Source organism: Oncorhynchus nerka, linkage group LG5 (assembly GCF_034236695.1).
Source record: "Oncorhynchus nerka isolate Pitt River linkage group LG5, Oner_Uvic_2.0, whole genome shotgun sequence".
Taxonomy (NCBI): Eukaryota; Metazoa; Chordata; class Actinopteri; order Salmoniformes; family Salmonidae; genus Oncorhynchus; species Oncorhynchus nerka.
In genome coordinates, this window is record NC_088400.1 from 10,753,604 (window position 1) to 10,768,207 (window position 14,604).

The following is a 14,604-nucleotide window of genomic DNA, read 5'->3' on the forward strand; positions in this document are numbered from 1 at the left end:
GTTTCAGTACATCGAATGAGGAATGGAAACAGTCCCCTTGAATATGCATCTTCGTTTATGATATTAATTCAGTATTTTACTCATAACTTTATTCATTCAAATACTTACAGTATAGCCTTAGTTAAGTACAGCTGTCAAAGGCAAAGTTGTCAGACCTAGTTTTGTCATATCCTCTGCTGGTTTAATCATTTATTTGAATTTACATTTAATTTGGTGGTAAATGAATGATGTCAAGTGAATTAATTGGTTATCTGGGGGAGCTCAATTGATTTGGTCAATGCCCATGTTGATGGCGCTCTCTAGTGGCTTTTTAAGATAACATTGATGTTACGTTCAAATGAGATCTGGGAAAGAATGGATGATATATATTTTAATTTAAAAAATACAAGGCCTTATATTTTTCATAATTACCTATTTGCAAAAATGTGTTTTAATTCAATTAAACAATGTGATTTTTAAAATGTACCCCGCATTACTATAACTTTATTATAGTTAAGTATATAATATTGATTAATTTCACGTGTAATATTTTGTAATATCTACATAATGAAAACTTCCATCTACTACCTAATTGCAATTTAACCTTGAAGCATATTTAGGCTCAAATTGGGGGACGTTTTGCGCGCCTATAATTGCTGTCTCTCTCTCAGTGCGGTCTCGTTTATTTACTCTCGCGCACAAACATTTCCTGTCTCTGTCAGCTCGAGTCCATAAAGGTCAATTAGGGAGAAGAATGTCAGTGTTGGGTCTGACTTTAAGCTTTTACCTCCACACACCTGGCTTCTAGGAACATAATACCTGGTTAAGTGAGGGCCAGTATGCCTGGAGCGACTTCTTTACTCATGGAAAACGAATTAACAGACTGTAGTGGCCCATAATGCATTAGTCGCTCAGTTCGGGGCTATACCTGCAGTCTTGTGTCCATCACACTATTGTCATTCGAGTATATTAGAATTTAGCGATTTAGATTATATATTTACTTATAGCTGTTTGCAGTTTGTTCTTTAATAAACCCACACTTTCTGTTTTGGACACAGCATTTTCTATATGGAAATTATTGTACACCATTTCTCATCTATAGACCAAAGATTTATTAGACAAAAATACAAGCGAATTGCATATCAAGTAGCTAAAAAATATCAGTAAAAACTAACATATAGAGACAGTAATCAGTAGAACAGAAAAAAACAGCAGTATAGAAGTAGGAGGCTAGGCCTATATCCTGGGTTCAGTACAGAGGGCTAAGCCTATATCCTGGGTTCAGTACAGAAAGCTAGGCCTATATCCTGGGTTCAGTACAGAGGGCTAGGCCTATATCCTGGGTTCAGTACAGAGGGCTAGGCCTATATCCTGGGTTCAGTACAGAGGGCTAGGCCTATATCCTGGGTTCAGTAAAGAAAGCTAGGCCTATATTCTGGGTTCAGTACAGAGGGCTAGGCCTATATCCTGGGTTCAGTACAGAAAGCTAGGCCTATATCCTGGGTTCAGCAATTTCTTCTAGCTACAGAGGGCTAGGCCTATATCCTGGGTTCAGTACAGAAAGCTAGGCCTATATCCTGGGTTCAGTACAGAGGGCTAGGCCTATATCCTGGGTTCAGTACAGAGGGCTAGGCCTATATCCTGGTTTCAGTACAGAGGGCTAGGCCTATATCCTGGGTTCAGTAAAGAAAGCTAGGCCTATATTCTGGGTTCAGTACAGAGGGCTAGGCCTATATCCTGGGTTCAGTACAGAAAGCTAGGCCTATATCCTGGGTTCAGTACAGAGGGCTAGGCCTATATCCTGGGTTCAGTACAGAAAGCTAGGCCTATATCCTGGGTTCAGTACAGAAAGCTAGGCCTATATCCTGGGTTCAGTACAGAAAGCTAGGCCTATATCCTGGGTTCAGTATAGAAAGCTAGGCCTATATCCTGGGTTCAGTACAGAAAGCTAGGCCTATATCCTGGGTTCAGTATAGAAAGCTAGGCCTATATCCTGGGTTCAGTATAGAAAGCTAGGCCTATATCCTGGGTTCAGTATAGAAAGCTAGGCCTATATCCTGGGTTCAGTATAGAAAGCTAGGCCTATATCCTGGGTTCAGTACAGAAAGCTAGGCCTATATCCTGGGTTCAGTACATGGATAAATGCACAACATAAACTGTAAAGAAAAACAATAAAAAAGTCTGTGTGAAAAGGAAGAGATGAAAAAAACTAAATCACATAAGAGATGTTGTGAAAGTGGAATATAAAATACATTACAAAAATGACACGGCTAAATCTTCAGCCTAGTTGATAGCTGATTGACGAGCTGAAGCATCCCATGCCAGGCCACACAGTGGTAAAATATAGACAAGTCTCTCTTGTTGGACAATAAATCACCGTGAATGTGTGTGATGGCCTCAAGGCATTTAGTAATATAACTTTAAATCAAAAATACACCCATGACTCGTCATTGTCCACGGAAATCAACTCATCCGTCTCCTTGCTCCTCCTTGCTCGGTGTTTCACCGTGAGCGTGGCTCTCCGGTACACCGGCAATGTCCCCATGGGCCTTCCTCCACCGCGTTCTCCTTTTCTGGAACCAGACTTTGACCTGTGTCTGGGTCAGTCTCAGCGCTGAGGCCAGAAGCATCTTCTCAGTCCCGGTCATGTACCGCTGCTTACTGAACACTTCTTCTAGTTTGGTCAGCTAGTCGTCGGTGTAGCTGGTACGGATTCTCCTGCCAGATCTCCGCACGAAGGTTCCCCTGGAAAGCCTGCCCGGTTGCCCTGCAGAGAAAACAAACATTAATTTCCAAACGATATTCTTCCTTACACATTATCCAACATGGCCTGCATTATCACAATGACACCTATTCCCTTTTCCATTTGTAATTAAGAGGAGTCTGATCATCAGTTTTACAAGACAATGCAATACGAGACCTATCATGTAGGCTAATATCCCTTGGGCCAAAACAATCCAAATCGGAAACATTGAGGACATAAATTGATCTCACCGTTATACAGACCTTGATTATAACCACTTAGATGCTGGTAGTAAACTGTGTGAAGTGAATTTGTGTCTCCAATATGCGACCAAGTCAGCATCGCCGGATGGTGCCTTGCGCCTCCGCCTGGTTGCTGGTTGTTCATGGCTTGTTGTGCAGCTGCTTCCCAGGAAGGACCCACGGAAAGGATAACTTCAACACTGAAGGAGCACGCTTTATTTGTCTTTGTCGTTAATAGAACCTTATTTGGTAACGATGACGAGATGTCCGTTACTCCACCACAAATAGGAAAATATGATGGTAAGGAGAAAGAAGATGTCCCGTTGAAGGAACTCGCGCTCAGGCTGCGCCGATGAGTGTGGCTCAATGTGGCTCCTTCTCCAGGCGAGGACTTTATACCCCACCTCAAAAGATAGGGCCTGAAAGGTGTTGTCCCATCGAGTCAAAAACGACTTTGAGGAGATTAGTGTAAAGCTGTCGTGATGGGGCGGTGTTCTGGTCGACCAAGAGCCGATGGATCAATTATGACCTGACAAAGACTTCAGACAGGGGCTTTGCATGCGGGGCTGAAGTGACAAATCACCACAAAGGTAATCATTATTGAGTGTTGTCATGTGTTGCTGCCATGCTATGTTGTTGTCTTAGGTCTCTCTTTATATAATGTTGTGGTGTCTCTCTTGTTCTGATGTGTGTTTTGTCCTATATTTTTTAAATTTTTAATCCCAGCCCCTGTTCCCGCAGGAGGCTTTTTGCCTTTTGGTAGACCGTAATTGTAAATAAGAATTTGTTCTTAACTGACTTGCCTAGTTAAATAAAGGTTAAATAAAAAATAGTCATGAAGCAGAAATAGGCATAACTTCTACAGTCTTGAGCAGACTTTAAATGCATAACATGTAATGCCCGATTTTTATAAACTTATGTCATATGCTAAATTACAGACACAGTATATTGTAGACTTCTTGGTAGTGGTACAAGTGTCTGTTTTTACATTTCTAGTGGATTCAAAATTAGGCTTGTCTATAACCAGTGAGACAATGCAGGGTTGACTTCAAGAGTGTGTGAAAGTACTCATTACCGTCTGTTTACAGGATCAGTAAGATTAAAGTCACACCTGGAATGACAGGCTACTAACACACCTTAATTTACACTCTCAAATCAGAGAGTACCCTAATATTCATTTCTTGAGTAGATAAACTGCAACATGTGCTGTATCCAATTATAGTGAGGGATGTCAACAGAACAAAGCTCAGGTACAATGGTCTTCTGTCAGACAGAACTTCAATCAGATCAAATGGATGATGTTAAGTATTGAAAATACAATACAGATGTGTTCACTTATATTATGTACAATGAAGAACTTTATAAATGAGGGGAGAAAAAAGACAATGCATGCTTTCCCCATGTTTTTGACTCATAACTTCATTTACATACATACAGACTATTGTACAAATACATTGACGGTACCATTGACTTGTCTGGTCATTCAAAAATACATTACAGCAGTATGGTATATGGCCAAACTGTTGTAAACACACCTTCATTTACCCCAAAATACCTAGTCGGTCTCTGATAACCTTCTAAAGCACAGCTGTAAACCTTAACTGTTTTACCATCACCAAAAAAGTCTAAATGGCACCCTGACACTCAACTCACTACCAGTTGAGCACGTGGCGGGTTACAATGGATACCGGATGAGGATACAACGCTACGGATCATGGAAATGGCACCCTGACACTCAACTCACTACCAGTTGAGCACCTGGCGGGTTACAATGGATACCGGATGAGGATACAACGCTACGGATCATGGAAATGGCATGCCAATCCGGTGCATTACAATGTCGGAAAGAAAACCCCATCATAGTAACTCTGATGATAATATATTAAGCCAGACATTATTGCAGACTTCAGCTGAAGGACAGAGGGACTCCTGAAAAGTGCAAATGGTCCATCTGGATCACACCCAGCAGAAAACCATCCCTACATCCTACTGCTGGCTGGCCTCTGAAGCTCAGCAGTGTTGGTCCAGCCCAGATGCTGCTGGAAGTGGTGTTGGAGGGCCAGGAGGCACCCCTTTCCTCTGGTCTAAATAAATATCCCAATGCCTCCACGGCAGTGATTGGGGACATTGCTCTGTGTAAGGTGCAGTCTTTCAGATGGGACATTAAACGTGTGTTTTGACTCTCTGTGGTCACTAAAGATCCCATGACACTTATCACAAGAGGAGGGGTGTTAACCCCGGTGTCCTGGCTAAATTCCCAATCTGACCCTCAAACCATCATGGTCATCTAATCATCCCCAGCTTCCAATTGGCTCATTCATCCCCCCTCCTGTAACTATTCCCCAGGTCGTTGCTGTAAATGAGAATGTGTTCTCAGTCAACTTACCAAGTAAAATAAGGGTAACAATAAATAAACAAACAAACAAACAAACAGATACAAAAGCCATTGCTTATTATTTCAGTACAACTTTCCTTTCATGTATCGTCAATATTGGCAAAGTGTCTGTAGTTCAAAGCCCCTGAAGTTAGGCCTGCATGAGATCCAGTCACTCACAGAACCAGTCACTCACGGATCCAGTCACTCACAGATCCAGTCACTCACGGATCCAGTCACTCACGGATCCAGTCACTCACGGATCCAGTCACTTACAGATCCAGTCACTGACGGATCCAGTCACTCACGGATCCAATCACTCACGGATCCAGTCACTCACGGATCCAGTCACTCACGGATCCAGTCACTCACGGATCCAGACATTCACGGATCCAGTCACTGACAGATCCAGTCACTCACGGATCCAGTCACTCACGGATCCAATCACTCACGGATCCAGTCACTCACAGATCCAGTCACTCACAGATCCAGTCACTCACGGATCCAGTCACTCACGGATCCAGTCACTCACAGATCCAGTCATTCACAGATCCAGTCACTCACAGTTCTGAATGCAAGTTAGACATACAGTTCTAAAGGATGACATCATATAGCTAGTTCAATATAAATACATTCCATCTCTCCAATGAGGGAAGGTGTTGCTGGGGTCAAAGGCCAAAGCCTCTTCTCTGGGTCGGCCATATCTTCTGATGCGTTTTTTTGAGAAAAAAATAAAATAATAATCTACATTTTTTTTATCCATGTCTTCCAGACACTTCAAGTAGGGGAAACATCACCCCTCTGTAGTGCCAGGGTCACATTCATTAGGGCACACAAAAACAAGTGTTTCTTATTGGAGAAGCTCAGGTAGTCCCTCCCTGTTTTAGTCTGTTTTATTCCGTTTGGTGGATAATGAACATAACCCAGGTGAGAGGAAGCATGGGTCTATCATTGGGGTCCTATTAGTTCAGCAGACACCAGGGAGTCTTGTCTGTGTCACACTCCAGTTTGATGTTGAGGACAGTGACAGGGGCTCCACTAATAGTCAGCTCCTGTCTCGACTCCACCTTGTACTGCAAGTTAGTCAACCCGCCCTCAGGGTCAACCTTGAATTGTTCCTTCCAAAAATGAGGAGAGAAAAACAATGTCAGTAGTGTGATTAGAAATACAACCAAAGAGATCAATCCAGTATCCGTCTATCTCGAAATGCAACACATAGCAATACAACACAGTAGGAGGTTCCCAGTGAATGCATCTCTACCTGTTTCTGTGCAGCCATTCTCTTCTGGTCTCTCTTCCTCCAGGCAGGGTCATGGATGTGGCGAAAGGTTTTATACCCTGTTTTTATCCCACTGGGCCTGAAGAGCTGGCAAACAGAAAATGACAGATTGATTATATTATTCCTTGTATTTAGAGACATGGCAACAGTTTTTTTTTTACTGGTCTACATGCAAATGTACTCTGTAGTTTTCCTAATGTGTAGGTAGAGGAGTCAGATACTGATGCTTATCAGTCATTGGCTTGTCATTCTTTTGGAGTAATTTTAAGGATTAGCCAGCGATCTCTGTCTCTTTGTGACACATAAAGGACAGTCCTGGTTTACCTGTAATCCAGCAGTTCTTAGTCTCCTGTAGAACTCATCGTCTTCTCTTCCCCATCCCCAGAACCGGTTGGACATGCCGTTGCACTTCAGGAACACAGAACACGACACAGCTAAAACAACACACCACCACCCTGTACAATCATTATTATCTATCCTGATGTCTAGTCACTTTACCCTGCCTTCATGTACATATCTACCTCAAATACCTTATTATTATCTATCCTGATGCCTAGTCACTTTACCCTGCCTTCATGTACATATCTACCTTAAATACCTTATTATTATCTATCCTGATGCCTAGTCACTTTACCCTGCCTTCATGTACATATCTACCTCAAATACCTTACTATTATCTATCCTGATGCCTAGTCACTTTACCCTGCCTTCATGTACATATCTACCTCAAATACCTTATTATCTATCCTGATGCCTAGTCACTTTACCCTGCCTTCATGTACATATCTACCTCAAATACCTTATTATTATCTATCCTGATGACTAGTCACTTTACCCTGCCTTCATGTACATATCTACCTCAAATACCTTATTATCTATCCTGATGTCTAGTCACTTTACCCTGCCTTCATGTACATATCTTACCCTGCCTTCATGTACATATCTACCTCAAATACCTTATTATTATCTATCCTGATGACTAGTCACTTTACCCTGCCTTCATGTACATATCTACCTCAAATACCTTATTATCTATCCTGATGTCTAGTCACTTTACCCTGCCTTCATGTACATATCTACCTCAAATACCTTATTATTATCTATCCTGATGCCTAGTCACTTTACCCTGCCTTCATGTACATATCTACCTCAAATACCTTATTATTATCTATCCTGATGACTAGACACTCTACCCTGCCTTCATGTACATATCTACCTCAAATACCTTATCTATCCTGATGTCTAGTCACTTTACCCTGCCTTCATGTACATATCTACCTCAAATACCTTATTATTATCTATCCTGATGTCTAGTCACTTTACCCTGCCTTCATGTACATATCTACCTCAAATACCTTATTATTATCTATCCTGATGTCTAGTCACTTTACCCTGCCTTCATGTACATATCTACCTCAAATACCTTATTATTATCTATCCTGATGTCTAGTCACTTTACCCTGCCTTCATGTACATATCTACCTCAAATACCTTATTATCTATCCTGATGACTAGACACTTTACCCTGCCTTCATGTACATATCAACCTTAAATACCTTATTATTATCTATCCTGATGTCTAGTCACTTTACCCTGCCTTCATGTACATATCAACCTTAAATACCTTATTATTATCTATCCTGATGTCTAGTCACTTTACCCTGCCTTCATGTACATATCTACCTTAAATACCCTGCACATTGATCTGGTTCTGGTACTTCCTGTATATAGCTCCACACTGATCTGGTACTGATACTTCCTGTATATAGCTCCACATTGATCTGGTACTGATACTTCCTGTAGGGTAGCCTAGTGGTTAGAGCGTTGGACTAGTAACCGAAAGGTTGCAAGTTCGAATCCTCGAGCTGACAAGGTACAAATCTGTCGTTCTGCCCCTGAACAGGCAGTTAACCCACTGTTCCTAGGCCGTCATTGAAAATAAGAATTAGTTCTTAACTGACTTGCCTAGTAAAATAAAAAAATTAAAAATATAGCTCCACACTGATCTGGTACTGGTACTTCCTGTATATAGCTCCACATTGATCTGGTACTGGTACTTCCTGTATATAGCTCCACATTGATCTGGTACTTCCTGTATATAGCTCCACATTGATCTGGTACTGGTACTTCCTGTATATAGCTCCACATTGATCTGGTACTGGTACATCCTGTATATAGCTCCACATTGATCTGGTACTTCCTGTATATAGCTCCATTCTTGTGTATTTTATTTGATTCCTCACGTGTTACTATTTTTAAACTCTGCATTGTTGGGAAAGGGCTTGTAAGCAAGCTTTATTAGAATATGTGTATGGGTAAATAATGAATTGAATGTACTAGAGCTCTGAAGTGCTGTCTATTATTACTGATAATGAATGATTATCTTAACAATGGGCTAACCTACCATGTGATAATGACTGATTAACAAACAATAGGCCATGTGATAATGACTGATTAACAAACAACAGGCTAACCTACCATGTGTTAATGACTGATAAACAAACAATAGGCCATGTGATAATGACTGATAAACAAACAATAGGCCATGTGATAATGACTGATTAACAAACAATAGGCCATGTGATAATGACTGATTAACAAACAACAGGCCATGTGATAATGACTGATTAACAAACAACAGGCCATGTGATAATGACTGATTAACAAACAACAGGCCATGTGTTAATGACTGATTAACAAACAACAGGCCATGTGATAATGACTGATTAACAAACAACAGGCCATGTGATAATGACTGATTAACAAACAACAGGCCATGTGATAATGACTGATTAACAAACAACAGGCCATGTGATAATGACTGATTAACAAACAATAGGCCATGTGATAATGACTGATTAACAAACAACAGGCCATGTGATAATGACTGATAAACAAACAATAGGCCATGTGATAATGACTGATTAACAAACAATAGGCCATGTGATAATGACTGATAAACAAACAATAGGCCATGTGATAATGACTGATTAACAAACAATAGGCCATGTGATAATGACTGATTAACAAACAACAGGCCATGTGATAATGACTGATTAACAAACAACAGGCCATGTGATAATGACTGATTAACAAACAACAGGCCATGTGTTAATGACTGATTAACAAACAACAGGCCATGTGATAATGACTGATTAACAAACAACAGGCCATGTGATAATGACTGATTAACAAACAACAGGCCATGTGATAATGACTGATTAACAAACAATAGGCCATGTGATAATGACTGATTAACAAACAATAGGCCATGTGATAATGACTGATTAACAAACAACAGGCCATGTGATAATGACTGATAAACAAACAATAGGCCATGTGATAATGACTGATTAACAAACAATAGGCCATGTGATAATGACTGATAAACAAACAATAGGCCATGTGATAATGACTGATTAACAAACAATAGGCCATGTGATAATGACTGATAAACAAACAATAGGCCATGTGATAATGACTGATTAACAAACAACAGGCCATGTGATAATGACTGATAAACAAACAACAGGCCATGTGATAATGACTGATTAACAAACAACAGGCTAACCTACCATGTGATAATGCTGTTTGGTGAGCAGCAGGATTCCTCCCACGTATGTCTTGTAGTGATACAGGGGGTGCAGCTCTGGTGAGGCCACGTGGAACGGGCCCTCCTCTGGGAAACCATAGTCCAGAGCTTCATTCAGAGGTAACAAGTCCACATCATGCATGGCGATGTAATCAGTGTCGTTACCACTCTCCGTGTAACCAACGTTAATGAGAGAGGCTCTGTTGAACCTGCGGTGAGATATGGGTGGAACTCATTATTTACTACCAGGAGGAGTCAATATTTCATTGGTAAGGTGCAAATCAAAGAGGCACACATCCAGACTATAGTTCCCCTGTGCCAATCAGAATTCATCAACAACCACTGGACTAAAATAGAATAGAAAACATATTGTGACCGTCAGATTAGACAGTAACAGCACTTCTGTTGTTGGCCTAATGACTAATGAGTCTTCCATCACTTACCGATAGTGATCCATCTGGTTAATTACAAAGATCTTATGCAGTATTTTCTTGTTGTTCAAGAAGGTGTGCATGAAGGGGACAAACACCAGCAGCTCCTCAAACCTCTCCCTGAAAGGTATCAGGAGGGCCAGCTTGTGAGGACCCCAGGAAGGGTCGTCCGCAGCGGATGCCTGTCTCTCCAGCGGACAAGGCTGATGGGGGATGCGTCCGTCATCCACTACAACCCGGCTCATGTCTCCTGTACAGCTGAGTTGGAGCCATAGGAGGGAGACCAGTACCAGCACCACACACAGACCAAATAGTTTGTAGACTGTGCATTTCCCAGACCAGAATCTGAAAGTAATAGCAAGTCTCATTCAGCAATGTAGTGCAGTCAATCTATGGTATGTTACACACCTGAACCACAAACTGACCAAGTGAGAGGATTAGTAGCATTAACTCAGCTAGGCATAAGTATTGTACATTAAACGCTTACACAACCAAACCCACACACACTGTATGCAATGGCTACGTCTAGATTGTAAGGAATGGCTGGTTTAAAATACTATCACACAATTTTACCAGAAATCAAACTAAAAATCAACCCACCAACATTATTTCACACAACAAAATCTGAGAGCAACACACTTCTATTGTCCTCATCTACTCACCGATTACTTTTCTTCTATTGTAGACAACTACTCACTGATAACACTCTTCTTCTGTTGTCCCCATCAACTCACTGATAACACTCTTCTATTGTCCTCATCTCCTCACTGATAACACTCTTCTATTGTCCTCATCTCCTCACTGATAACACTCTTCTATTGTCCTCATCTCCTCACTGATAACACTCTTCTATTGTCCTCATCTACTCACTGATAACACTCTTCTTCTGTTGTCCTCATCTACTCACTGATAACACTCTTCTATTGTCCTCATCTACTCACTGATAACACTCTTCTTCTGTTGTCCTCATCAACTCACTGATAACACTCTTCTGTTGTCCTCATCTCCTCACTGATAACACTCTTCTTCTGTTGTCCTCATCAACTCACTGATAACACTCTTCTATTGTCCTCATCTACTCACTGATAACACTCTTCTTCTGTTGTCCTCATCAACTCACTGATAACACTCTTCTGTTGTCCTCATCTCCTCACTGATAACACTCTTCTTCTGTTGTCCTCATCTACTCACTGATAACACTCTTCTATTGTCCTCATCTCCTCACTGATAACACTCTTCTTCTGTTGTCCTCATCTCCTCACTGATAACACTCTTCTTCTGTTGTCCTCATCAACTCACTGATAACACTCTTCTATTGTCCTCATCTACTCACTGATAACACTCTTCTTCTGTTGTCCTCATCTACTCACTGATAACACTCTTCTATTGTCCCCATCAACTCACTGATAACACTCTTCTTCTGTTGTCCTCATCTCCTCACTGATAACACTCTTCTATTGTCCCCATCAACTCACTGATAACACTCTTCTTCTGTTGTCCTCATCTCCTCACTGATAACACTCTTCTTCTGTTGTCCTCATCTCCTCACTGATAACACTCTTCTTCTGTTGTCCCCATCAACTCACTGATAACACTCTTCTATTGTCCCCATCAACTCACTGATAACACTCTTCTATTGTCCCCATCAACTCACTGATAACACTCTTCTTCTATTGTCCTCATCTCCTCACTGATAACACTCTTCTGTTGTCCCCATCAACTCACTGATAACACTCTTCTATTGTCCCCATCAACTCACTGATAACACTCTTCTATTGTCCTCATCTACTCACTGATAACACTCTTCTATTGTCCCCATCAACTCACTGATAACACTCTTCTATTGTCCTCATCTACTCACTGATAACACTCTTCTTCTGTTGTCCTCATCTACTCACTGATAACACTCTTCTATTGTCCTCATCTCCTCACTGATAACACTCTTCTTCTGTTGTCCTCATCTACTCACTGATAACACTCTTCTATTGTCCCCATCAACTCACTGATAACACTCTTCTATTGTCCCCATCAACTCACTGATAACACTCTTCTATTGTCCTCATCTACTCACTGATAACACTCTTCTTCTGTTGTCCTCATCTACTCACTGATAACACTCTTCTTCTGTTGTCCCCATCAACTCACTGATAACACTCTTCTATTGTCCTCATCTACTCACTGATAACACTCTTCTTCTGTTGTCCTCATCTACTCACTGATAACACTCTTCTATTGTCCTCATCTCCTCACTGATAACACTCTTCTTCTGTTGTCCTCATCTCCTCACTGATAACACTCTTCTATTGTCCTCATCTCCTCACTGATAACACTCTTCTATTGTCCCCATCAACTCACTGATAACACTCTTCTATTGTCCTCATCTACTCACTGATAACACTCTTCTTCTGTTGTCCTCATCTCCTCACTGATAACACTCTTCTTCTGTTGTCCCCATCTCCTCACTGATAACACTATTCTTCTGTTGTCCCCATCTCCTCACTGATAACACTCTTCTATTGTCCTCATCTACTCACTGATAACACTCTTCTGTTGTCCTCATCTACTCACTGATAACACTCTTCTTCTGTTGTCCCCATCTCCTCACTGATAACACTCTTCTTCTGTTGTCCCCATCAACTCACTGATAACACTCTTCTATTTACTTAAATGTAAATGTAAATGTAAATGTAGTCAACAACACTCCTCTGGATGAGGTACTTTTAGTGTCTCATTTCTTTGAGGTTGAACAATACTAAGAAATATTTCAACCATCTTAAACATCTGACTGCAATCAATTTACACCAGCTGCATTCGTTTTTAAAGAAATAGGCTAGTGTACCAATGTAATAGCCAGAGATTTCGTTTTTAGTGTACCTACAGTAACGTTATTAGTGTATTGGTATGATTAACAAGCTAGTAGATAAAAATGAAACATTTACTAGCTTGCTAATATCGGTTCACTCATCTAGACTAATCCTAGGATAGGGTCATTGTGAACATCAGGTCTACCGTTATGTTTTACCTTCGGTCTTCTTTGAAATAGAGGACTGGTTTCCTTCTTGATGAATACATCATTTTCGAGGTTGCAAATGACAACAGCTTCAAGATTTCACAGAAAAATCCAGTTATGCTATTCCCCAGATTCTGACAGTAGCTCCTCATAAAACAGAGAATGTCGTCGTGATTCTACAATCGAACCTCTTCATTATTCCTGGCTCTCTCCTTTGCAGTCGGATTATTTGGCTGTCCAACTGGTGTTCTTGTCATATTCTTCCTCGAAATATCACATTACGCCTTTGGTTACTGAAAGTGAAATGCCGTGCCAATGTTCTTATTACATTGGCAAAGCTTTGGCTTGACGCTGGCTAATAACAGAGCAACATTGCTGCTCGCTGATAGCTACCTAGCAGGGGTGTAATCATTAGTCCAAACAGTTGCAGAACGTTTAGCAACTAAAACGAGAGTTTCTATTGGACAAATTAAGGTTGGTCCCGCCTCGTTTCATTCTGTTTAAGAAACGTTTTACAACAGAAACGGCGTAATGACGACGCCCCGGGTGTACACGTTGCAACATAGCAGAGCAAGGAAATGTTGTTCCTATCCATGTCCTACTGCACAATGAGACCAAATATTGTTCTGTGGTGAGACACGTGGATTTCGGGAAACAAAAAAGTCTAGCAACAAACTATACAAATATAATTTGTTTCAATAATAAACTGTATTTCACACACTACCATACGAAAGTTACATTGAAATAATTAGTTATTTCGCTAAAGAGTTTCTACACAAGAAAATATCAACACCTGAATTTATAAGGTCCGCCTATGATATTGCTCCGGGGGAAACACGTTATAAAGACAACGTTCCTATGCATTTGCGGAACTATAGAACGCATTCCCTATGGATGGTCCCACCACTGATCTAATATTTTTGTTGGGCAAAGTGTCGGTGGAAAACAATCATT

General features: G+C 40.9%; 1 protein-coding gene across 1 annotated transcript; it reads right to left on the bottom strand.

Annotated features, from left to right (window-relative positions):
• Nucleotides 1–4,365: 4,365 nt before the first annotated feature.
• LOC115129185 (beta-1,4-galactosyltransferase 7-like) lies at nt 4,366–14,534 on the bottom strand. Its single transcript, XM_029659277.2, has 6 exons — nt 13,663–14,534; nt 10,653–10,985; nt 10,193–10,418; nt 6,942–7,025; nt 6,600–6,704; nt 4,366–6,456 (listed from the first exon to the last, which is right to left on the bottom strand). The coding sequence occupies exons 1-6, from the start codon at nt 13,800–13,802 to the stop codon at nt 6,301–6,303; spliced, it is 1,044 nt and encodes a 347-aa protein (XP_029515137.1). The 5' UTR covers nt 13,803–14,534; the 3' UTR covers nt 4,366–6,300.
• Between the last annotated feature and the right edge of the window lie 70 nt (nt 14,535–14,604).